The following is a 26,371-nucleotide window of genomic DNA, read 5'->3' as shown; positions in this document are numbered from 1 at the left end:
ATCCCATGTTTAAATTCTTCTGAACATAAATCAGATTAAGCTCAGAGTGGACTCTTGAGTTAATCCATGTGATTCAGCTATAGGAGTTTAGCTCTTTTGCTACAGAGATTGTTTTAACCACCCTTTTTCTGTTCACAAATCCCAATTCATACAGTTTGTTATAAGATCTTCTTTAATTTGGCTTTCTAAATCAATTCAACCTCAAATGCTTTAGATGTCTCTGCCAAGAATTACTCCCTGCAGGGCAATTRTTATGCAGCAACATTACTTTTTTAACCTATTTTACTTGCTCTGTATATTTTGCACCTAGTGAACATTTCATTACTCCTTGTATGTTCTTGAGGACCGCTTGTCTTTACAGCCTTATGGAGATTGTGGGTGTGCTGTTCTAGGTGTCTCCTTCCTTTATACACACCTGGGCAAAAGCTGGGATCTCGGGGGCACTGTGGCAAATAAACCTCTGGCCCCGATTGCCTGAGCTGTGGGAAATGGGGGCTTGTGATTTCAGGGAGGACATTTCCTCCCCAGACTGTGGGGAGCAGCCAGAGCAGGGGCTTGGTGCTGGCTGAAAACCCCAGTCTCACTTGATCAACGCAGAAATGGGTTTGTAGCAATGAACGAGGCACAGGGACGTCCAAGGAGCTGTGGAGGATGGAGGAKGAAGCAGGACAAAGGCGGCGGGGTGGCGACTGCTGTGGAAAAGTGGGCATGGCTGCCATCTCCTGGCGCACGGGTGGCACCTGCGGGAAGGCGGTGACCTGAAGGGACGCTGCTCCTCACCGCCAACAGCTCTCAAAGCCTCTCTCAACACCCCCAGAACRTGCCCACGGAAGAGCAGGACACTGACATCATTCCCACAGCTGCAAATGGCATTACTCCAGGTCAGTACACGGTGTCCTTGGACTGTGCAATAATAAGAAACAGATTAYCATTAAACAATGCAAAGACACACTCTAGATCCTTGCAAACACAAGCACGTCTCTCCCCGCTTGCTTTCTCTTCCTCTACCCATGCTGGTACTTGGAAATCAAGACACAAAGGGGTTTCATGGTCACGAAGTCTGATCCCTTGTTACTTGTCCCTTCAGGGGATTTCAGCCTAGATGTGTTTGTGCCCAGCATTGTCTTTGAGTAGTTTTTTCTACTCTCCCTGGTGCTGACCCTGTAACATTCCTATGAGCAGAAATGTCATTATTTCATCACATATGAATTGAATATTCACAGTGATGGAAGTCAGATTTGGTTCACAGAAGCAGCATGAAGGGATTTGGCAGAGAAGACACCKCTCGTTCAGACAGTGCCAGCGATGATGATGAGCAGAGCCTCTGCCAGGGAAGGAGAAAGTGCATTGCTGCAAGAGCAGAGCTCACAGCAGATGGGGAGGCACCAAAGGATGGCAAGTATTTTGAAAGCTGCCTTTGGCTTTTAAATCTCTCAAGCATGTCTGTCTTAGGCAGGTTTCCCGTCAGGCTTCCAGACCCACATGAGGTACAGCTGAAACCCCATTGCTGCTGCTGCTGCTATCRCATCCCGAGTCCCAGCACAGGGAGGGTGGTGGTGTTTCTGCACTATAACTTTATCATTAATTCACAGATAAGAACTACCCCACTCTACAAGCTGGCGCAATGTTTTCACCAGTCCAGAGGGCCAGAAGAAAGTGAGAGCAGACCAGCTGCCTTCAGTGGTTACCTTTAAAGGCTACCAGTGTGGTAAACCTACCTCGGGGCCCTCACATGCCAGTAGGGGCACAGCAGGGATACAGCAAATGCACTCTGGTAGATAAAACTGGYGTGAAAAACTTCACTGGGCTAACTTGGAACTGGCAAGCTTCCAAACAGACCAGAGAAAGCTTGTTCTCCTGTCTTCAGTGGGAAAGGGTTGAGCCCTGGGCATGAATGGYTGTGGATCTTGCTGCACTCAACTACACATTGATCAAGCGATTTGATTTCTCCCTAAGGAAACAAAGAGTGAACACTATAATGTCCAGAAAGAGGGCATGTGACATCCMGTGTGAGGCCCTGGACAGGGGGAARARAACTTCAGCTGTGCTATACATCGCTTGGAGTTATTTTATTTGATTGGCRTAGGAGACAGCCTCCAGCCAGCTGTGCTCAGCCTTAGACACACTCTCATATTGCAGGGACTGGAGCTGCTTCCTCAGCCTGCAGCTTTTCTGGCTGTCCTGATGGTCTGGTAAACATCTGGAGTTTTTGGCACGGCCAAAGGATGCTCTAAGCATAAATAAAGTAGAAGAGATAGGCATGGTTCCCACCAGCCCCTGCCTCATGCTTCAAATTCTTTTGTGCATGGTGCAGATCCCAGCATCAGCACATTCCCCAGAGGGATTACACAGCGGGCCCCCTGCTAGAAGAGGCTGGAAACATGGCACATGGAGCTCCCTACATGATTCATTCAGATGTTCTACATTACCTGCAGTTCGTATTGAGAACTGATGCCAGACCCAACACACCTGTATCTTCTTTTTGCTTTCTGCCAGTAGAGATAGCTCAGAACTTTCCATATCTCCTGCCTCACCATTCCACTCTGTGTTTCCAGCTGGAAAAGCAGAGACTTTTTATTTTGCTCCCCAAGTTTGCAATGAACAGCTATGTCTCCAGGGCATGGAATTACAATCTCCTGTGTACCCAGGAACTGAACAAGAAAAGCAAAATCTCCACAGAGTTGACATCAATTACATTGATTTTACCGTCATAAAATAAATTTACACTCATAAATAAAATCTAAAAATGAAGTATTATCACAGCATTGCATGAATACTGTAATAGCATGAAATATTTTCTGAAACATACACATGTAGACATAARAGTGATGTTCATAAGAAATTCTGAAAGCAATAGTGCATGGCTGATTACTTCTTTGGAATAGATCAGAGCGTGAAAAATGTTACGTGCTGGCCTCTCAAGAGGGCTCTCACAGAATCTGATTGCAGAATCAGCAGACATGGAAGGGCTGATAATGGGRCACGGTCTCCATCCCCACCAGACTCTCAGGAAACTTTGTAAAGAACAGAGCGCTGWGTCCTGGGTGAGTGGATCACGCTCTCTTGATGGCTCCTCATGGGCTCCTTCTGCTCTGCCCAATACTTAGCAATGCCCAGCCAGTGACAAGAGTCTTCTCTGGTGACAGCAAGAAACTCATCAAGGTTGCAGCAGAAAAGACTGCCAGGGACTGGCTTTTCTGGTCRTGTATTGATGCACAAAGTGAGCTTGAAAGCGTGGTGGTAGTGCTTGCTAGCATTCAGTTTGACAGAAATGGAGGAAGTCCCTGGCAGGAAGAAATAAAAAAAAAATTAAAAGTTAAAAGTTAGATACTAAAAGTTTAAACCATCTCTTCATCATGATAGAGAATTTGAAAATAAAGCTTCTAGTCCAASAGATCACTCTGATCCTCCTTCAATGTGTTAGATAATCTCCTTCAGGAGACATTTTTTTCCAGACAACAGGGAAGCACGTCGTAATTTACTGTGCCATGTACACCACTCCTAGAAATACAGACCATTTAGAAACAGAAGCATTTAAAAGGTGKCAGCATGCATAGCTGAATGCAAGGGGAATTGGATCCTGTGGAAAGGCAGATTTTTGGGGGGCTAGAAGGCCCCCCAGAGGTCTCTAGTCCAACATGAGGTTTGCAGCATGGCTAACTCCAAAGCTGGGTCTGGCAGCTCAGAGGAAATTTCTYGGTGTCTCTGAAGGGTGGAGGTGACAGCTCTCTGGGTTCCAGTACAGYACCATGGTCAGGGGAGACTTTTGGGGCAATCCTGTTGGAATTTCCCTCATGGCGGCTTGTGTGTGTTACCTCATTTTCCCCCTGTGCATTGTCGAGGAGAGTTTGGCTGTCTTTACTGCCTTTATGTAGTGGAAAACTGCAGCGAGATCCCGCTGAGCCACCTTCCCTATAGGTCTAGGAAAGGCTGCCTGGTTGGGATGGGTGATTTGTTAGCTGGCTCTTTAAAAGCAGGACTTGAAGGGCAGATTCCCCTTGTCCTGCCGCGCAGGGAGCGGTGCTGAGTCAGCAGCAGTTTGTCAGTGCTCACCAGCATTTAGCACACAGCCCGGCAAGCATTGCACCACACATTTGATTGTGCGTAAGCTGCTAAATTATTTAATCATCTCAGGCATTAGGAGACTCAGAAAGGCTGAGAGCCAAGGGGAAAATGTCTCCTAAACCATTACATTGCATTCAGTGCTTTGTTAGATCAGCTGATTGACTGGATATTGCCACTGACTGMGTATCCTGTCACCTGAATGTCTTATTCAGACAAGAAATTGAAAGGTCATGCCTTGAGGTACTAAAAGTCCTAAGTAGTGTTTGGGGTGGATGGAACYGAAATGAAGTGCTGTGTGTACCTTTTCCTCAGTCAGAAATAAAACAAGGCATTTTAGCATCCTCCAAACAGATTTGTTTTGTGCCTGTGACTCCGAKTTCCCACCTGTCTTACAGTTGTGTGCACCCCTTCCTCCACCTCCTGCCATCCCTTCTGCACGGAGGGACCAGCTCAAACAAGAGCTGGCTTGTCCCACAAAGGGTGGCCGAGCCCTGCAGTTAATTCCAGACCTGGTCTTCTCTCCTGGTGCAGTAGACCACCTTCTCTTTCTTCTCTTTCTCGTAAAGTAGGAYATCAGGCTGAACAAATAACTTCTGCAGTTGCATGGATTGCAAGAAATATAGAAAGCAGGTCTTGGTGGTATGACACTCTTAAGTGTAAACTRTGATCCTGAAAGTAAATCCACCCATCTGTGCTTTTGAACTTGCTCAAGACTAAACTAAAATCCATGGCCCTGTCCTGAGAGTCAATAAGAGAATACTTGAATCTTGATTACCTAGCTGAAGGAGCTTTTGGAGTCAAATTGTTCTGGTAAGCYGCAAGCTAATGAACAGGTAGCTGATTCATGCAAAGGGTTGAAATAATGCCCTTTCCTTAGTGAAAATCTGAGAGTGCTGCTAAATCTTTTCTCTACTCCTGGCCTCAAAGGCACAACGTAGCAGCACAGTCCTGCTTGGCCCTCTGCTTATGCTTTTTTTTCCTACTATCGTTTCTGCTAACACCGTTGCCAGGGTCATCCAAACCTCCTTTTCCTAGGATTTTTTTGCATGAATTTTCACACTTGGTATTTTCTTCAGCTGTCTACTAACCAAAAAGATATGAATGAGTTCTGTGAAATTCAGACAGATGTATTCAGCGAAGTTCTGGGGCCGATAATCATCTTCTCCATGTTCGTATGCAACAAAATTTCTCCAGCAGTAACTGTAATCTAGGAAGAGAGATACCCAGTCACTCTTGATGAAAGGATGCTCAGTTCTTTCTTCATTAATGTGTCAGTGAGTCACTCATTTCTCAATAAGAACAAAGACAAAGATTTTCATACAAGGGATACATAAATAGCTACACGAATAAGTTAGTGGAAAGGGGAAACAAAACTCTGCAGATAGCAATATGTCTAAAAAAATATTTCCAGAGAGAGAAATTGATCACTGTGGTGGCTTGGGCAACTCTTACCACAAATAGCACACCAAGGCATAAAGCCAGAGCACATTTACCAAGAGAGAAGGAATCCACAAGTTGCAGAACTGAAATGGGAAGTGGGACATGCAGTCAGAGCTGGTCAGGCTCTCCTTTTGGCAGCCTTGTGCTTGAGAATACAACTTTGGTAAGACAAGTTGCTTCAATCGTGWCTCTGTCTGACTTATCCCAATGATCAGGGAAAACCTGGAGTGCACACTCTAACATTTAGCAGTTTCATATTGATCTTAGTGTTGATAGGGTGGGCAGAGCCTCTGTCAATGCTCTGSTGGTATAATCCCAGAGACAGTATCCCCAAGATAAGCCATGTCCTTTAAGATTCCATTTGACCTGGTGAGTTYTGCAGCTGCGCTCTCCAGTGGTGAGGTTCCTCTCTTCAAATATACACTCCTTTTTGTGAGCTGCTTGTCTGGACTATTTTTACAGCCGAACATCACCAGGCAAGCAAGACATACACAGAAAAAGGCACACRTCCATTCCATGACCTGAAAGTCTCCTTCAGACAAGCTTCCTTCTCTTCTCCAGCTACCAAGGGAAACCAATTAGGRTGCAGCTGACAAGCTGATATGCTTGTGTGTTCTGGGAGGGACAGGTTGTCTTATGCCCAGGGTTTTTCACTGCATCTAAAGGAGGTGTGGATGGCTAGAGAAGCCTCTTACTCTCTATGCTCAGATTTGGCAAGAGGAAATGACCACTCTGGCCCTGCTGCTGTGTGGGATCAGGGAAGAGATAAAGCAGAAGAGTGACCTTTTTGCACTCACTAGTCCTCCCCAAAGCCAATCATCCCCTCTATTACAAACTGAGAGTGCRCATGATCCCAGAACCATCATTCCACACTTGGACAAAAAGAARCTGGGTTACCTTCAAGACCCATGATAAGTACAGTGACCTCATTCCTCATCAGGTTGCGGAGACCTTCTCGGTTACGGTTATCGTGGTGCCTGAACAGCCTGGCTGCGTATATTCTCAAGGTCACATTAGGGTGTGACCTCAGGAACTCCACAATCCTTTTGGARCAATTTCCACAGGGACTAGCTGAAAGGAACCAGGTGATGGAGCAAGGAACTTGTGGCCTGTTATTGAAMCAATTTTCCAGGAAGTTGACTTCAGCATGCTGATGAGGATTGCTTGAGCACCAGTTCCTCCAGATGGAACGTCTTCTCCACCTGATTTCATACAGCAGGTACACRCTCCGTTGATGATGGTGGCTAGGTGAGTAATATCTTTGGAAGTCTCTTGGCTCCATCTTCCACCTGAAGAAGAGTACCAGCAGCACTGTGATCCCAACTCTTCAATGATGTTTGTCCCCATTGTGCGTTGCCTGCTCTCATTATCAGCCAGGCCTCCCACTCCCAGCTTTTCCCATCAGGAATGAGCAGCTTGAAGAATGTTGCAATTCAGCCATCTAAATCTGGAATTTCATCAAGGCTTCAGAACACCCCCAGCACCTCCTTGAGAACTGTAGGGTGGGTCAGCAACCCACTCACCCCTCAGAGATCAGCACCAGTAAAAGCAGTAAGACAATGGGAAAGGAAGATTGAGGAAAGGGATAGTAAGAATAAAAAGAGGCACAAGGCTGTCTCTGGAAATTGCCATGGAGCTCAGGCAGCAGTCAGTGATAGAGCTACATCTCTTACCCTTGGTTGTTCTCTCTGGATGAGGGATCTATGCAGAAAAAAAATTGTGAGTCACTGAGGATATCAGGTTGGAAAACACTACGCTTTCCTCTACGCTTTCTGTCCAGACCCCTTTCACTCTATACACTCCCTGCCAGATCTCTTWTCTCTAAATTAATAAGTAATCACTGCACAGGAGGATAGGCATTCTGGGATGCAGGAGGTGTGAATTCCTACCTGGAAGTTGAACTTGATGGTTGTTTAAATMATGTTGTATGTGAACCCTTGCTCAGTTTAGCACATTGTGGTTGATTGTATAAACATCCAAGTTTAAATGCACTGGTTTCAGCAKTACTGCACCTGTTTTTCCCTGACTAATCACACAGCAGAATCAAATCTCTTTTCCCTTTAAATCTTCCAAACCACTTCTACAAGACAGGCAAAAGTTGAGCCATTTTCCTGTTGGTACATATAATTCTGGCAATCTAGACAAAAACATTTTCACAACCAACTTCCCTTCTTCGTTTAATCTGTAACTTTTTCAAAAACTAAAAAAAAAAAACAGTGCAAAGGAAAACATACCAACACAGGGTGATTTCTGACTAACAAATACATACAGGGCACCAAGGCAGACCTGCCTGATTATATACATTTTGTCTCTCATGGTGGCAAGCAACTTTGACCCTAAGACTCATTCATCCGTTCCCAGCTGAGGGTCTAGAGGAAAAACGTTAGCTGGTAATCAAATCTTTTGTTTTGATTTTGTTTTGTAAAAATCCAGCAAYAGAAAATTTAAGTACCTAGGAACTGTTATTTATTTGATAAAATAATTTTTTGTTTAATTTAAAAAAAAAAGTTTAAGTATCTATAAAATAAAAATAATGAATCGTATTTTTCATTTTTATATGTTATAGATAATATAATGACGTTTTTCTCTAATTTACTTAGAATTAAGATGCTAAAGGCATTTTTCAGCAGCTTAGCTCTATAAGATGAGAAATTATGAATTATAAAGAGTGAATCTATATTTTAGCAGGAATAAAATAGTTTTCCATATAAACAGACATGATCAACTTCTTGCACAGCCTTATTGCCCTGATCCTTAAGAAAAATATTCTAGTTATTTATCACAATGAAAATAAAATAGATGAATAGRTAAGCTGACTAAATTGCTCCATCCTTAAATGCCTTTGAGATYTCTTTCCACAGTAAAATTTCTTTTGGATTTTAGATTCTTCCTGCCATACCAAGGTTAWCAAAATTATATTAGTATTTTGAAGCTGGACCTAAGGCTCTAGATATGGTAATGAATTCAAAGACATAAAACACAAATCCACAACTGTCTCTTGTGTATCCTCATGTGCCAACAAAACACATTTGTGTCTATGCTYGGGCTCTTTAGATACAACTATAGTAAATATCTGCACTTGAATATGGAAAATCATGCCAGCCTTTCATGTAAATGTACTTACCTCTGCCACTGACAGCAGCCATGGGTATTTCTGGATTTTTGTGTTGCTTCCTGGGAGACTGGTGCGCCTTTATTAGTCCTACATCTGTTTCGGTTTCAATTCCTGAGTGAGAATGCTGATCTTTGGGCCTTACCGATGCTGCTCAGCTGAGCATTTCCTCATGGTCACTTTCCTCATGCCTACCTACACCACCCCACCGACTGGAGGTGAAAGCAAGTTCCTGGCACCAAAGAACTGCAKTTGGGGGTGATTTTGGAATTAACAGGTAAGCCACTTCTTTTGCAGTGCAGACAGAAATTACATTTCTTTGTTACTTYTAGCTCCAGAGCAGAAAAGCAAATGTTCTCTAGTCACCCCAGTGCAACGAGAGAGAAAAGCATCTGCACAAATGGCACCAAGTCACACAGCTGTGGCCTGGCATGTCACTTTTCTGACACCCAGATGCCAGGAGGAAGCTGAACAGAACCCACCGGGGAGAGGGAACAGAAGACATCATGTGCAGAAGCCTGTGAGTCTGTGCAACTCCAGCAGGTGGTGGTGGTCACTGCCATTKCCCTTGGTGGCACAACTCCTGCGGAGTTCCAAGGACATCACACACCCCCTTGAGCCTGGGTCCTCACGAATCAAGGAAGACACTTCACGTGTGTGACCTCTGAGCTGTGAGCAGTGCCTGGGCAGCCACTCTCAGGCCAACTCCCAGCAAGCTGCCCAGAATCCAGGAGAGCTCTGGCAGCCAACACCTTGCTGTGAGGCAACACCCAAATATTTTTGAAATACCACAGCTGAGAAGAGCTCTGCACACAGGTAGACACCCTGAGAGCAAGACCTGGGCCACTTGTGGAGGAGTAKCTGCAGAAACTATTGCTCATTGTATCAGTTCACTGATGTAAATAGAACAGACATTTTCCAGTGCCCTGAGAAATCTGCTCAGCGTTATGAACTGAACGTCACCTTCCTGTGATTGGTTCTGTAACTCACACAAGATGCAGCAAAAGAGTATTTCCCATTCAGTCCAAAAWCATTACTGAAACAATGCTAGTTTCTAATGAGAAGCTTTCCTCTGACTGACATCCCCAAAACTGGTTTGCAGAGGGAAGGAATTACAAAAGAATTCTTCATATRGCTTAGGTAGAATCAATCTCTGTGACTTACAGCTTTTTCTGGTTTTRTGACAACTATTTTGTGGCTTGATGCAAACTGTAGAAATGGATCCCTGGACAAAGCCATTGCCTTCCTTGGTGCCAAGCCTGGTGTGGGATTGTAAAGCTAAGASAGTGATTGAGCTGTATCCTCTGCAGCAAGCTCTCAGTATTCTATTGCCAACAAGCATTCCATTTCCTACTGGGGCAGGAAAAAACAGAGGGGTACACTAAYAGTGGAGTTCAGAGGAAGCAGGGATTCAGGCACTGGCAGGACTCTGTCAAGGGAAAGATCAGTTGAGGTAGGTCATCAGGCAGCGCCAACACAGTCAGCCCTTGAGGCTCTTCTGCTGCAAGGTCACTCCTCACTTCTCAGCACAGAATTGTTCTCTAGTGGTTGCAGTACTTCACCACACAGGAAAGTGAAGGAGATCAACTCAAATGCTCAAGAGATTCTTGAAACAAAAAAGTGATGACTAATGTGGTTTTGAGTTTGTGGACATGATCCTCAATGAGACCAGGAATGCTTTGATGCTGTAGTGCTCTCTTCACTGCCCTCTCCTTGCAGTAGGTATCTACAAACAAGCAGGTGTGAATTAGGCTTAGAGGTGATTAGTCTGATCTGCAAGGAATGGCTTGATTAACAGCAGTAGTTCCTGGTAGAAAACCAGCAACGCTCCACAGAAARTGGAGAGAGAAGAATGAGTCAAGCAGGAGCAGGGAATTAGCAATACAAMATTTTCAGGAAGCTGACTGTGCTTTATGAGATGGTGTAAAGCCAAAGGWRGRAAAAAAAAGAGAAAATTGGAAATACTCTGTTACTCCTATCAGACTAATCAGAGAGGAATCCTTTCCAAATATAGTAGTTGCTTTAACCCTGATAAAATCAGAAAGACAAGGCTGTGACACAAGTGAATTTTGATATTTCTAGAAGCATTTGCGTATTCATTTTATGGGTACCATACTTCAGTGAGTCAAGAGGATGATGACTTCCAGAAGGATCATATAACTAGGTGGGAAACCTGTTTCTTGGTTTTTATGAGCAACCAGCAATAACCCGGTATCCCTTTAAATTGCTACGTGCCTGTGGCAAGGGTCATCTGTGTAGGTGGGGTCTCATTTTGCTCAAACAACTGTGACAAAAACTTATTCTACTTCTCATGCCATCAGTTGTGCCCCCTTACAGAAGCTGCTTAAGGTAACRTTAGAGATAAATGTGAAGGTGGTTCATGATGCTGAGCTATCAGTAATGTCTGAATATATCTCAACCACTCCTGCAAATGCTTTTTTTTTTTTAATAACCATCACCCTCATACGTATACCTCATGAACYTGAATGCATTTTGGAGCAGCCTACACAGCAAAGTGTCCACAGAATGGCAGACATACACTCACTCATGTCTCCTTTAAACACCAGGCTCCTTAGACCTTCATGGCMATGTTCACTTTGGTGGCTGCAGAGCCATGCTGTCTACATATCGCCAGATTCACCAGCAAAAAAGAATCTAGAAGCTTCACAGTTTCTTCAGAAGAGGAAAGGGCGTCCAGGATGCTTCACAAAGGGCCTCCAAGATTCTGCACTTCTCTAAGTGACAGAAGTGGACAGAGCAGCAGAGAGACAGRTCCCTGCGACATCTCCCGGGAAAGAGATTGCAGCACAAGAGTTCTGCAGCATGACTATGACAGAGGTGCTGTCTGCTGATGTACCACTCCCTTTCCTCAAAGGTCTTTTAGCTTATCTGACTCCCAAAACCCAAGATGTGCATCTGRTAACAAATCTGGACTGAGACAGAGTCCTAGAAATGGAAATATATGGAAGAAATTAGGGAAGATGGACTGTCAGGTGATGGTCGGTGATGGAAGAGACAGGGCGGATTGCCTGGATGCAAAGAGCCCATTTTATTGATACAAAGCTGAGTATTTATACTTTTCCAGCAGTAACTAAAAACAGATCCTTATATAAACAGTGATCACTATAACAACCATACCTATGTTTTTTAATAGTATTGCAAAACTAAGAGCTGGCACTGTCCAGCACAGGTACATAGCAAACAGGCCATTCTCTTATGTTAGTTATTTTGTGATAGGCCACAATTTGTGGCCAGGCAATGTTACTGTGTCCACCTCTGACACGAGCTGAGCTTTCTGCATTCTAGCTGTATCTCCACAATGGACAGCTAAGGGAAGAAAGGGGAGCACAGAAGGAAAGTTAAATCAGACATCAAAGAAGACAAAAAGGGAACAAGGTTTAAATCAGCTGAGATCCCAATTTACAAATCTCTGAGGATTTTACAGGTATTGAGCTTTTTGTTCTTCGGCTGAATGATGTATTGGGAAGAGGTGAGAATCAYCAAGTGAAAGTCTGGAAGCAAAGAGGAAGGTTAAATTTAAATATGACAAAAGACTGGGGCTTATGCCACAGAGGCTTAAGTCTCAACCTCCACTTACAGGCTGCCTCCTGGACTTAATTTCAAGTGGTAAATCCTGTGTTAGTTCAAGTGTTCTGCTGCTGACACATTTGACAGTAAAAGGAAATTCCACTGTATGTTTACTTGGATTTAATGGAGTTTTCTCAGTAAGTATCTTTATCTTTTATGGAAAGAAAAACCACATAGAGTCTTTTGAGATTTATTCTGTGACATTTACAAAAAGGCTAAAATACGTTTGTGTATGAACCCATACGTATGAATTCACACTCATKAAGATATTTACAGATATTTACATATATGTGTATGCACAATAGTGCAATAACACATACAAAAACAAGCTTGTAGATACACAAATACATCTCCTTGGCAGTGTATTACTTTGAAACTCTGATAAGCACACCCACCCATGCCTCTTTTATCTCTCCTAGTACCTTTGCTTTCATTTCCTCTGCAGGCTCCGTAGCATCACCGCACTTTATTGAGACCCMTGTTCAGCCTCCATACGTGGCAACCAAAAGGTAAGAGATTAATTTAACTGGTGGCACCCTGCCACTGCTGGGTGAGCTTTATGAGGCTGACTGAACAATTAAGTGGAATGGCAGCCAGCCATGACGGTGTGTGGGAAGAGCTCTCACCTAGGCAAAGGGAAAAATAATTGGCAGGTGGCAAGGACTTATGTGCGTGCTTACTTCAGTAACAAAACTTCCTCATATCCTCATAATGTAATTCTTTCACATTAACTGGTGAGCTCAGAGAAATCAAGGAATTTCCCAGATCATCAAAGATACTTCATGAAGAATCAGTGTGGGAAAAAAAAGCTGCAAGTGAACATACTCGTATTTTCGAATATGTTTTTCTACTCTAAGCAATCCTTCTACAGTCTTCTCACTCTACTTTGAGTCATGCAAGTTCTATATATTTTCCTTTCAGATTTTGCCTAATTTCTATGTTTTTGTTTCAACGCACATGCTTTGTGTCAAAGCACTGAGCAGAGCAGTAAGTATCCCAAATCCAGTAGGGATTATTGTCCATGCTCAGCTTCAGAGCCTGAGTCAATCGTCACAAAACTGGCAGAGTTTTAAATGTGAGTGGTCTCGCATAACCAGGTGGACTTCACTTGAGGAAGAGCAATGTTTTTCTACAGGTTGTACCAAGGAGAGTGTTCAGAGCAGCTCTAGGAACTTTCATCTCTGAGACTTTCTTTTCCAGGCACTCAGGGATTGTTCAATGACAAACATATATGGTTAAACTCTCCCCAGAATTCACCTGGAACCCATAGCTCCCATGCGGGGTAAAACCTCCATCAAAAGCACAAAGCATTCCYCAGAACCAGGCATTACAACCTTTGGGTACCATCAAGGAGGGAGGTAATTTTCCTCATAGCACTCCATAATTCCTGGGCCCTCTGTGGGCAGTGTGTCAGTGGAAAACACAAGTGATGGTGGCCAAGACAACCAATTTATTTTTTTTTTAAGTCTTCAGGGCACTGAGAGGCACAGACCACAGTGATTGTCTTTGGTTTTTATTGTGACGATGCTGTAGAGGCCCTGGAAATGAAACAACACATTTTKGAGACATATTAGTATATGAGATAATAGAAAAACTGGTCTTTATTGGRGGTCTCCAGGAGCAGATATGGAAAAAACACCCACAAAAGCCCACCCCCACAGGGTGAATAGGAGTTTGGCAGATTAGCACATTTGACAAGAATTCCCGATTAGAAGCGCAGGTGATGAGCTAATTCCCCCTTCTAGTTCAACCCTTTTCTGGACCTCCCCCTTGGTACTAGCTGTACTCTTTTTTTGAAAATGTGTCTTGGAGGGGTTTTTTTGGCCTTGGTARCCAGGGAGAACCAAGATAGGCTGGGGACTCCTGGAATGTGTTTGGTCTTTCTGGCTGGGGAAAACTGTAGGGAGAAGTACTAGGGAGGCTGCAAATATATGTGTAAAGAATACAGGGAATATATAACTGAAAAAAAAAGCAAAAATCATTCTGGCATTCAGTGAAAACAGTTTGGGGTCCCTCCTGGGAATGTCACAGACTTGCTTTGGTCAAAAGCCTGCTACAATGCAAACAGGGGCTGAGTGTGGTAAGACAAGGCCAACAGACAGTGCRAACAAGAGCAAAGCAAAATGAGCCTTGGCACAGACAGGGGATCAGCAATCTCCAGAACAACCCCCAAAGCTGCTGGGAAGGTTGTACTGTGATATCGCTTGTCTGGCAGCCTGTGCCAGCAAAGAGATACTTTGGAGACTGAGTGGGGAACACTTGGTGCACATTAAAAATTTYGCTCAACAGTTTCACATTGTCTGTGTTTCTCTTTCCCATCCTCCCAGAACAACCTGTGGGATCAGTTTCCTCTCCCTCCTTAAAAAGCACAAGGGATTTTCAGTGGATTCATCTAGTGGGCCCAGTTTCAGGATGGGCTTGCAAATAAAAATACTTTCTTACATCTTTTAGCTATCTGAGTGGAGATGCTGAAATGCAATGACCATGGATACTGTGATTCTCATTCCACAGTCACACCCCTTGCTGGATGGAGGATTTGCTCCTGTTGAACGGAGCACCTGTGGATTTTCAGAGCTGCTTTTTAAAACCAAGTCCTGCTGTCAGTAATGGGTTATAGCTTCCACTGAGACGCTGGAACATCCTGTAGGTTATCAGAATCTTTCAAATGCAGACTGGTGTTTCAGTGATTGATGATGAGATATCAGTGTAGCGAGAACTGACACCCTGATTTGCTGATCAGTGTAAAACAGGGACGAGTACTTATTCACGTGGTTAACTATAAGAACTATGTAATAGTTATTATATTATATATAATAACTACTTATAGTTATTATGTATTATGTATTATGTATTATATATTATATATTATATATTATATATTATATATTATATATTATATATTATATATATTGTATATTGTATATTATATATTGTATATTATATATTATATTTTTATATATATTGTATTGTATTATAGTTATTATATACATGCTATAATAATAGTATGTAACTCCTGGGATCTTCTGCTCCAGCAAATTGTGGATGCAGACAGCAGGACAAGGGTAGAAACAGAGCCATATATGGACACTAAAGGTAAGATGCAGGGTTCCCACACACAGGCATTGTGGGTACTGAGTTAGTGGGACAGGATCAYGGCAAACCACAGATAGTGGCCAGGATTGTCTGCCCTCTGCAAAAACCAGCCCCTCTGTCACAGCTAGATACAGTGTCTGGACCATGCTTTCTGCCCTGATAGGGAATTTTCTGTGGTTTTACTTTCACTTTTGATACTTTCGCATCTTGAGTTAAGAAACWAAATTAGCTTAGAGGACAGCAAGTGTCCAGAGAGGTTCTTTTTGGCACCTTGACCATCTCTTGCCAGATGATGGGCCCTGGGACCCCAGGAGCCCTGTGTTGGAAGATCATGACTGAGGGAATGATAAACCCAGATACAACCTTGAAGTGGTTCAAGGGTGGCTGCTCCAGATGGATGCACATGAATCTGTGGGGCCTGATGGGATTCATCCCAAGATGCTGACAGCTGACTGATAGCATCGCATGACCTTCTGTTATTTTTCGATGGTCTTGGGAGACTGGAATGGTTCCAGGTCAAGTGGAAGATGGCAATGTTGTTCCAATTTTCAAGAAGGGTCAGAGGGAAGACCATGGTAATTACAGACCTGCCAGTCTCACTTCAATGCCTGGTGAAGTTAGGAAGAAAGTTATTCTGAGAGACAATTACTCGGTCCCAAGAATGTGATCCTGGACCACCTACTCTGAGGTAGCCAACATTTGGCATAGCCTTGGGCTAAATTAAGGCACAACAATACCAAGTGATCAATTAGAAAGTTTTRTTTATATAGGCCACAGCAATTTAAGCTGCAGGACAGGTTCAGCAGCCTGCAGCAGCAACAATTTAAACATTTCTGAACAGCTTGAAGATTAAACCTTTCTGAACAGCATTGGCAACAGCAATCTTTGAACAACCTGCAGTAGCAGTAAATTAATCTTTTAAGCAGAAGAAGAAAGGAGGAAGGAAAGAAAGGAAAACAGAGGTAGAGCAAAAAGATCTGGTCTTGTCCAGTTTCTACATACAGCAAGGTAAATACCCTCTCTTTCCCCAGAGAGAGGATACATACATCAGGCTGGTGACCGGCCACCACTGGGGCTCCTCAGGGCTCAATTTTACAGCCAGTGACCTTCAATGTTCTTGTAAATTATCTGCATGGAGGAGTCAAAYGAAGGAATCAAAATTAACTCATTTTGCCAATGATACTAAACTTAGGAGGATCTGTGGATTCCCTTGAGGGTAAAGAGGCCCTGCAGAGAGATCTGGATACTAAAGAGCTGTGCAGTCACTAACCTATAAAATATTACAAGAACAAGCGCTGGATTCTCCATTTGGGACAGGGTAATCCTGAAATTGAAGTAATCCTGAAACCGATGACCAGTGATAGGACTGGTGTAAATGGAATGAAGCTGCATTAGTGGATGTTCGGCTTGGRCATCAGGAAAAGGTTCTTCACTGAGAAGATGTGCAGTCAGAGGAACAGGCTCCCCATGAAAGCAGTCACGCCATCAGGCCTGTCAGAGGTAAGCAGCACCTGGACGATGCTTTTGTCATGTTGTTTAGTTTTAGGTAGTCCTGAGAGGAGAAAGAAGTTGGACTKGATGATCCTTTYGGGTCCYTTTCAAARCYTGAGATAGTCKGGGATCCTTTGATTCTATTAATAACGGCGCTGAAATGGAAATAGAAGTGTGACATTTAGATCCTCTGATTGCACTTTGAACCTGATATGATTTGAAAAGGATATAGCAGAAGTAGTTTGTTCATTATAATAGCCCAGGATGTTTTATTTATTTTCTACATATGCCGTATAAAATGGATTTCCCAAATAATCAGTGACCCACCTAGCCACAGATTTTTTTYGCCCTCATTCACTAAAAACAGCATTTGTCAGAAAATTCTAGTACATTGAAATCAAAGTGTTGCAGAACTTAAACTACTTTTGCTAGATTTTTTTTTTTAAATAGTCCTTGCAGGACTGTGGACCTGCTCCTTCAAGCGGGGTCTCTTGTCTCCAGGGACACAAAATTCCAGCATTGCTGTTGAACACACCCTGTCTTCTGCCTCCTTCTGACTTTCAGAAGGTTTCTGGCACCAAACAAAAAACAAAGGCTGGATTTTCCCAGGGTACAGACATTCTGTTTTGAACAGCTTTTCTCATCTCACAGAAACTGTACTCTTCCAACCAGTCAAGGAAGTTACTGAATGGAATCTGGAAGGGACTTCAATGAATTATGCAGGGGCCCAGTGACTGGGGGGTGTCAGACAGTGACAGAAGGGGGCTGAGTAGCACCATCTGGTGAGCTGAAACCCATGCTCACATCCAGCTTAAAAAGAAATCTGATAGAGGGCTTTTGGAATGAGACTGGAGTTCCAGGCAAAAACCAAGGAATTTCCCACTCTGCAGCCCAAATGAGAAAAACTGCACTCTTAGCTTTTCCTTCATAATATGATGGAAAAATACCCACCGTGCTTTTCTCCCAATGGGACAGRATAGTTCCCATGATTTTACTATGTTTTTCCAAAAGCCTGCTGCAGTACTCTTTGAAGTCCATCTAGGTGTGAACAAGAGCTAGATGTGAACAAGAGCTTCTTTCCTGCTCTTTACAGCTCAGTTGCCCTAGACTGCAAATCATTTCGTATGATTCCCTCTATCTCTCGAGTGTACTGACCTGAAGGACATAGTTGAGCCTCCTACGATTCCTACTGATCCCTGGTGCAAAGTTCCAGGTCCAGTCGTCGTCATCATCATAATCATCATCATCATCATCATCATCTCTTTGTACAAAGTTATACCAACAGTAACTATAGTCTGGAGAAATAGAAGCAAGATAATTAACCCGAGTTTATTCAGATACCAGAGAAGCTCAGGGAACAAGACTTTTTAAGCTCTTCCTTGTGTCCATGTCACAGAGACATGGACAGAGCTTCGCCATGGACAGCTGATGGATGCTGCCCACTCCATATTTGGAGTTAATACTATTCACTCTAGGCAACTTTTTCCCCTCCCTTAATTGCAGAGGAGCTCTTCAGCCAGCCTTATCCCAGCAACTGTGATTAATCCCTTAGGACAAGGGAGAAGCACCATATCTCCCATTCCTTCAGGAGCGCCACAAGGATGGTATCTCCAAAGGAGAATTTTCACACAGATCTGRTTGCTAATGGTCCTGTCCCTCTTCTCCTGCACTGTTTAAACATCTCTTTTTGGATGTGACACTCAGTCACTGGGTGGTGACGGGTGTGCCCCCAGAGGAGCTGGGGTGGGACMCGGGGTACCACAGAAGCAAGCCCATACCCGATTCACCCGTGCACAAAATTCACCAGCTCACCCCTCCCCAGTCCCACAAAGCATGAGGAACCTTGCCTGCCATTTCCATGACTCTGATCCTTAATCTGTCTGTCAAGCTGTCAAGTGCCCTCAGGCCTCTGCGATTTGCTTCAATGTTTGTGTAGTAGAGCCGTGCTACGCGTATGTCCATGTGCACGTTGGGGCAACGCCGCAGGAATCTCAGTATTTCATCGCAGCAGCGTGCACAGGGGCTCCAGGACAGGTACCAGGAGATGTGACAGCTCCTGTTACTTCTCAGCTCAAAGATTTCATTCAGRAAGTACTCTTCTGCATGACGATCGTCATCATGATCATTTCTGACCCAGTGTGTCCAGCTCCTGCCATTCTCACCCCACCACAGCTCGCACAGCAGGTATGTCTCCCGTGGAAACTCATAGGGATCAAACTGTTCTTTTAATGTGTCCTCATCTATAAACCAGCTGAAACAGAAGAGAAACTTCATCACTTTATTTTCAGTAGTACTCCAGTACATTAAAAAGGGGGAGGGTGGAGGAAATCAGAGAACTGAGAAGGGCAAAGCACGAGAGAGCAACACAAGGAAAGCAAAGAGGCAGGCACCAGGCTGGGTCAAGGAACTAAAGGAACCAAACCCTGAACTACTAAACCTCCCCTGGTCTACAGCTGCATGAGGAACTTCCACCACCTCCCCCCTCCCTATGCCTACCCTCTTCCTCATCAGTGGGAGTACTTCTAAAAGCTCTCTGTACTTTTTCATGTGTCAGACATTTTTGCAAGGCTCCTATGTAGCCCTTTTCAATGTAGGGGGCTGTTGTAAAAACTAGGAAAAAAAAAAAAGAAAGTAAATGCCCTGATGAACTGTGAAGCTGAGTATTTCTGCTTTATTGGATTCTCTTGCTGTTTGCATTTTCATAAGGATTAGCACAGTTAGCACAATCCTGCATGAGAGAATAATAAAACTATTATATAAAACTATACAACTCCCAGGATGGATATTTTCTCAGTTCAGAAATGACCTCTAAATATTGTCAGTTAAGGACCTGTACAAATCCTGCCAGTGCTGGTCATGAACATATCCTTTATACTCAGTAATTATCCCTAATAAATAAACAATGAAGTGTCCAGAGGCACTTCGTGGCCTTTGTACAATTGCCTTATCTATTTATACGAGAATGCATTTCAGATACATCTTTTTCCACATTAGAATAATTCAGAGTGAATCTAGTGGACAACTGATCAGAATCTGAACAGAGATGCAATAAGCCTGTAAATTGTTTTATAGATTAGTACTCATTAGTAATAAAAACAAGAGCAAAAACAAAGAAAAGCAAAACAAAAAAAAATAAAAAAAACCACAAAAAAAATTTAAAAACCACAAACAAACAAACAAACAAACCAAAATTACAATCGAACAAGTCACAAAACCCCCCAGGTCTGAACTAGGGACAAATGAAATCTCACAGAAGAAGTTACTGTCACATATTCTCTATCTGCAGGACTTATCACCTATGTAAAAAAGCATCTAATTTATCTGAGTCAGTCGGAAGGCTTTGTCTTCTTATCCTGTCTTCTTCCTCATCCCAGCCTCCTACACATTAAAATACATACGTAAAAAAAATCAGCTTATAAACCACAGAGTGTATGTCTCTTCATCTTCTCCATGTAAACTCAGTTTATATAAAACAAAGAAACCATGCACGTGGTATCTTGTGGAATGATAAAATTTCTTTATCAGATTTCCTATTAAATTTATGTAAATGTAATAACAAATGTGAATGTCACTAAATGTTTAGTTCTGGTACAGGAATAATTTTTTTATTATATGTAATACCTTTAGTTAAAAAAATACTAAGAGGGACAGACTCAATTTTATGCTTTCTCGTTTGAGGTGTTAAAAGAGATGCTTTTTTTTCTATTTATATTATGTATTTTGTAAGTCAATGTCTATTAGCTGAAATTTCCTTAAAATTCAATTTTTAGAGAACATATATAGATAATATAATTATGTCATAGGTTCACAATATATATAAAATATGTGTGACTTGGTTGAAGTTCACCAAAGAAAATTCATTAAACTCCCAATATTCAAGCCAAATCAGTTAATTTAATTTTTACAGAAGATACCTTGAAGGTTTTGGAAAGCAACGTCATAGCAGATTACAGAGATCTAATTTGTTCAAAGGTATATGTAGATATTGCCATCTGATTATAACACACAAACAAGTTAAAACTTCCAAGTCTTACTTAAATGGGTCTTAAGCACCCTCTCACCTCTGTTTTGACCATAAAACATTGCACTTTGGACAAGCTATTGCAATGGGGGCCCTGTGCATATTTTCAGGGACACAGAGCCCTTTCTTTAGAACAATCTTGAAATACATTAATATTCAAGATATAGACACCTTAGGGATGTCTATAGTGTCTAAGTTGCRTGAAATTTATGGTGTAATCAACTTAATAAAATATGACCAAAAGTCTGCATTCTTGTAAATATTTGCTACAGCTATAACTTGGTATTTTAAAATAGTAATTGATGAAAAGTTAAACAGCTCTACCAGAAGAACAGAGAAGAAATTTTAAAACTGTGACAAAACATTCACACACTATAGAATACACACAGAAAGGTAGTGTTCATTTTTCTCCCCAAGCCAGATAAGGGAATATTTAAAATAAATTGTGAATTTACAGATAAATAGATCAAAGACATGCAAACACTTCAAGGTTTTTTTTAAGTTTTTATAGTTATCACCAGCAGTCCTTGCTGTTCAGCATTGTTATGCATGGTATACGTATACATAAAGAGAAAATCAAGCACGTAGCAGCTATTGATACAAATATGAGACAAAATTCATAGTTAATAAGTAATAAAATATATAAAGAAAAAAACATTATTTTTCTTTCTAAATTTGGATCATCAGTCTCATAGAGGTGAAATTATAATCCTTTCAGAATTTAAGAGCTGCAGAGAAACGCACTGTAAAGTGTGACTAATAATTTGAAAGGCGGATTGTACCCCAAAATGTTTAGAGGAATTAGGGGAGAAAATGGCAGAGGAATGACAGCCAACATAACTGTCTCCTAGGCTTTCTTTTCGTTTTTATTAATATGCAGCTGCTATGTAAATGTGCATTAAACCTTGAAAATGTATTGACTGATTACGAAATACATTTTAAAATGTGTTATATATATATATCCCGTATTGTATTGTCCCATCATCCGTAACTTGAACAGGAATGCAGTGAGATTATTTTAAAATGTGCTAATTTTACAAAAACTGGTCCTAAAACTAATATATCTTCTATTAAAATTGTGTTATAAACTGCATCATTATAGATATTTAATTTTTCCTTCCTTCCTCTAACAATTTTTATTAGAAACTATTTAAAACTCTGTTCATTGCAAGATAATAATAGTAATAATGATAAAAATACATGAGCAGAGATACACCGAAACTTCTTTAATCCACATTTTTTGTCCCTTACTAATGTTTTGCACAACTGAGGCACATCTTTACCACATTTTGCATTGAAACTTCCCCTTCTCCCCCATCAAACAGAAAATGGTCCGAGACACTTTATTTTGGGTGAAAACAGATGTCTCAAGACCTCGAAACTGCCAGCAAGGAAGAGGCGTTTTCAGCTTCTCTTGCAGCGCAGCTTTGGGGCGAGCCAACTCCTGCCTTAGCCCTTGCCCAGCACATCCCCATCTTTCCTTCGCTTTTGCCAATGCCTTTTGTTTCCCGGTGGTTTATGGCTCCCGGGACAGCTTTTGAGCCGGTGGGAACTCTCCCAAGAAGTTCAGAGTTCAGTGCAGCCCCCCATGCACACTGGGGACACAGGTCCCGCTCAGGTACCAGCCACCAGCGCTGCCCTCGCCCTTGCCCACGCATGGCACAGACTCTGCACAGACGGAAAAACTCCCCCGGGCAGCAAAGCGAGGGGTCCCCTCGGGCTGAARCAGCAGCAGCAACACAAAGCTGAAGCTGGGGTGCTTGTTTTAGGTCAGCAAGTTCTTTTACCCGCTCAGGTCTCTCCTGTACATGGCTGCTCCTTTCCCTCGTGGTGCTGTCCTCCTTTCTGTCCCTCGGGGCTCCACACACGGCCACAGGCAAAGCACACCCCCAGGCTCCGCTGGCACAGGGCGATGAAAGAGCAAACAGGAAAAACAGGAAACCTTTGTCTGACCACAGTTGCAGCCTCTTAATGACGTATCTACACATGCCTGCCCCTAGCAGTGCTGTCTCCTCTCTCCTCACCTCTTATCAGAGCTGCGGGGACTGATCCCTGCTTCCAGCCAAAAAAAAACACCGTAATTGAACAATCTCTTTGAAGCTTGCTTCTAAGTTTCAAAGGGATGATAATGTCTCCTTGGCAGAAAAATGTGATTTCTTYTTCTGTGTAGGACACTCTTCCCAGGGTCGCAGGTGTTCTGTGGGGCATACAGACCTCTCCTGAAGCATCTGAAGCTCAGCTCTGTGGAAAGCATGGCTGGTTCTGCCTTGTGCATCRCTGGATCTTTCCATGCTGTCACAGCTTTGTCAAAAATGAAGCGCTCACAAATACCACTCATGAGGGACTTCAGTCACAGTGTCAGTAAAGCTTACTCACCTTCCCTGCCAAAGCCAGCGGGGCTTTCCCTGTGGTYCTGAGCAGTGCTGCCTGAACACAGGGCGGCCAGCATCTGAAGTGGTGTTAGATTTGCTCGCTGCCCCTACTCCTCYTGCTACTCTGTTTTATTAAAATAGCTGTTCTTAAAGTCAGTCAGCTGTTCTTAATGTATTGTCAGGCCTTTCTTACTTAGAGCCAGTACGTACCCTGCACCATCTCTCTTCCACACGAGTGATCYTGGCCAGGCCCCTGAGATGCACACATCTTGGAACTGGACTTTGATTTGATCCCTGTGAATCCCCTTGTTGCAGGAATGATTTTTACTTTTTTTTTCAGTTATGTATTCCCTGTATTCTTTGCACACATATTTGCAGCCTCCCTAGTACTTTTCCCCACACTTTTCCCCAGCCAGAAAGACCAAACACATTCCAGGAGCCCCCTAGGCTATCTTGGTTCTCCCTGGCTACCAAGGCCAAAAAAAACCCCTCCAAGACACATTTTCATAAACAAAGTACAGCTAGTACCAAGGGGGAGGTCCAGAAAAGGGTTGAACCAGAAGAGGGAATTACCTCATCAGCTGTGCTTCTAATTGGGAATTCTTGTCAAATATACTAATTTGCCAGACTTATAAAGCTGTATTCACCCTGTGGGGGGTGGGCTTTTGTGGGTGTTTTTTCCATATCTGCTTCCAGAGGCCTCCAGTAAAGACCAGCTTTTCTATTATCTCCTACACTAATATATCTCAAAAGTGTGTTGTTTCATTTCGAGGGTCTTTAAGGCATCACCCTCCAACTCAGAATATTCTATGATGCTGGTGAGTGTATAGATAAGAGTGCAGAGGGGCAAAATCCTTTTTTTTTGAGTTTTGTAAAAAAAACTCCCATTCCCTTTCTTTTGAGTGTTGTTATAGGCATTTCCTGCAGAAATGTGTAGGACAGATAGTAGCTGCCAATCCAAAAGGCTCTTGGTGGTGATGGGTAAGAAAAGACACTTCTTCTGTTGTTCTGGAAAGCGAGGGGGTGAGATTCCTCCCCTGTCTCTCTGTCGTAGGGTTGGACTGAGAACGGTACCCAAGTGGAAAGCCTGGGCATTGGTCTGTAATGAACTAAAGCTATTGCTGGGTTGGACCCTCGGGAACTGTTAAATTGAAGCTCACATGCCTGTAAGTTTGCGTTGATGTCTGTGTATGGTTGAACAGCTGTATCTGTGTCTTGGTTAATATCCGTCTGCCTACTGCTCAGTCTTGTCAGAGACTGAAACAATTCATGCCTCAAACATTGATGTAAAGTTTTGCTCATTGTAACAAAAACTGTATAAAGRAGCCTCTCTGAAGATACCCGACTGGGACTTTGGGCTGAAAGTCAAATTGCTGAGATTAGATAAAGGGAAAYSTATTGCTCAATGATCTCAGCCCAGGGAGAAATAAACAAGACTGAGGGGAAGAAATGCATCACAAAGAGCCAAAAGCTGCAGAGATTTTGGGGTGGGGGACACCACAGCCCACAGAAGCCAGRTTTACACGGCTCCCCTCCCCAAAATGGGGAGCAGGGAGATGAGGTTTCTGGTGAGACCTCTRGTCAGAGGCACCGAACACCCCTCTCCTCTCTTACACAGACTGGMTCAARCCCACARGACACATYCATGGGACATTCACGTGAGAGGCAGCTGAGGGGGTGCCATAATCCATCAAAGACCCCCAAAGCGCTCCCCAGAGGCCTTGCACCACAGGACTAAATGTGAYGCAACAGATCCAAAGTCTGTCACAAGGAACTGTGCCACTCAGCCGCGGGGACATGCCCGGACATGGCTGGACATGCCTGGACATGGCTGGACATTGCCACCTGGCCTGAGTGTGTGTTAACCCATGGCATTCCATGCTTTCAGGGGGGATCATCACCACCAAGAAGACCAATGAGAAGATCAATGGAACATCATTAGGATCCATAGATGGTAAAATTTCCCTTATTCTGTCTCTGTCAATCTCTTTCTGCCCCCCCCCCCCCACCTATCTTCCTTCTCCATTTCTCTCTTTTCCTCTCTCTCTCTCTCATATTTGCTATGAAATAAAACCCACACTATTGACTGGAATATGGTCTCATTTGCACCTTAATTCGGGCAGTGGTATTTCTAAGAACCTTAACAGCTGGATCATAACAAATATCTSTCACTGTGTATTGTTTCCCATTTTGAATACAGCATGGCTAAGAAACTTGGTGTGGGTGTTAAGGGTATGTTTAAGGGCAAGAGCATTGGTGATCTGACTGATGATGATCAGTTTTTTAAAACCTTGACACTGGGGTGCTTATTGAAGCACTGGACAAAGCAGCAGGTGAATTATTTAAGTGAAAAAATATTAAATATTTTAATAACTGGTGGCTGAAGTATATTTTGACAGTTCRCCTTGTAATGATTGGTTGCATTATTTTTGGGAATGAAAAAGTAAATTTCAGCTGGTATAGGAGCAACGTATTTGGTACTGAATATGYGTAGAGAAAAACTTAGGTTGGAACCTGTAAGTGCTGTGGTACAACGAGGAGGAAAGAAAACAGTTTGTTTTTTTTTTAAATAAAAAAAAAAAACATTATTATTTAGGTTAAGAAAACATTGGGGGACACACCAATTCATATATGCCGGAATGAACAATCCCCTTGTTGGGAAGAGAATTATTGGGCAAATTGGATGCTTAAATAACTTTCCATGATGAAGAAATGCAAATTCAAATATCAGAATCAAAAGCTGTTGAGGCAAGGGCTTTTATATTACAGGAATAAAAAAGAGTTGGAAGAAATCCCAGAGGAGGTACAGAATTAACCCTGTTGGTACAGGAAACTGAGATGCCTGGATGATCAGAGGTAGCCAAACCGGTAAGGATTACTTTCAAACCTGAAGCCAAACTAGTAAGGCAAAAATTAYATCCTATGAAGTGGGAGGCAAAGAGAAAGTTGGAGAAGCTTATAGAAAAAAAATTAGAATATGGGTTATTCAGAGAGTGTGAATTAGAAAATARCACACCAATATTACCAGTTATAGACTTGCAGAAGGTTTAAGGGCTATTAATAAATGATACCTGATATTTATCTAGTAGTAGCTAAACCGTACACACTTGACAGCACTGAAAGTGGGATATAAATGGTTTACAGTGCTTGATCTTGAGCATGCCTTTTTCTGTAAAACCTCTTGACTCA

At 42.7% G+C, this 26,371-nt stretch overlaps 2 protein-coding genes across 2 annotated transcripts; both read right to left on the bottom strand.

The window, feature by feature from the left end:
* Nucleotides 1-2,711: 2,711 nt before the first annotated feature.
* Nucleotides 2,712-8,701, bottom strand: LOC130579198 (C->U-editing enzyme APOBEC-1-like). Its single transcript, XM_057375824.1, has 5 exons — nucleotides 8,630-8,701; nucleotides 7,179-7,206; nucleotides 6,403-6,794; nucleotides 5,154-5,272; nucleotides 2,712-3,284 (listed from the first exon to the last, which is right to left on the bottom strand). The coding sequence occupies exons 1-5, from the start codon at nucleotides 8,649-8,651 to the stop codon at nucleotides 3,258-3,260; spliced, it is 588 nt and encodes a 195-aa protein (XP_057231807.1). The 5' UTR covers nucleotides 8,652-8,701; the 3' UTR covers nucleotides 2,712-3,257.
* Nucleotides 8,702-16,894: 8,193 nt separating this feature from the next.
* LOC130579203 (C->U-editing enzyme APOBEC-1-like) lies at nucleotides 16,895-22,777 on the bottom strand. Its single transcript, XM_057375831.1, has 4 exons — nucleotides 22,598-22,777; nucleotides 18,637-19,040; nucleotides 17,945-18,084; nucleotides 16,895-16,944 (listed from the first exon to the last, which is right to left on the bottom strand). Exons 1-4 carry the CDS (start codon nucleotides 22,618-22,620, stop codon nucleotides 16,933-16,935), a joined length of 579 nt encoding a protein of 192 aa, XP_057231814.1. The 5' UTR covers nucleotides 22,621-22,777; the 3' UTR covers nucleotides 16,895-16,932.
* Between the last annotated feature and the right edge of the window lie 3,594 nt (nucleotides 22,778-26,371).

The sequence above is a fragment of the Malurus melanocephalus genome, unplaced genomic scaffold (assembly GCF_030028575.1).
Source record: "Malurus melanocephalus ecotype Western Australia unplaced genomic scaffold, MMel_1.1 scaffold_259, whole genome shotgun sequence".
NCBI classification, from domain to species: Eukaryota; Metazoa; Chordata; class Aves; order Passeriformes; family Maluridae; genus Malurus; species Malurus melanocephalus.
The sequence above is the reverse complement of the archived record's forward strand: the minus strand, read 5'-3'. Positions and strand labels throughout refer to the sequence as shown.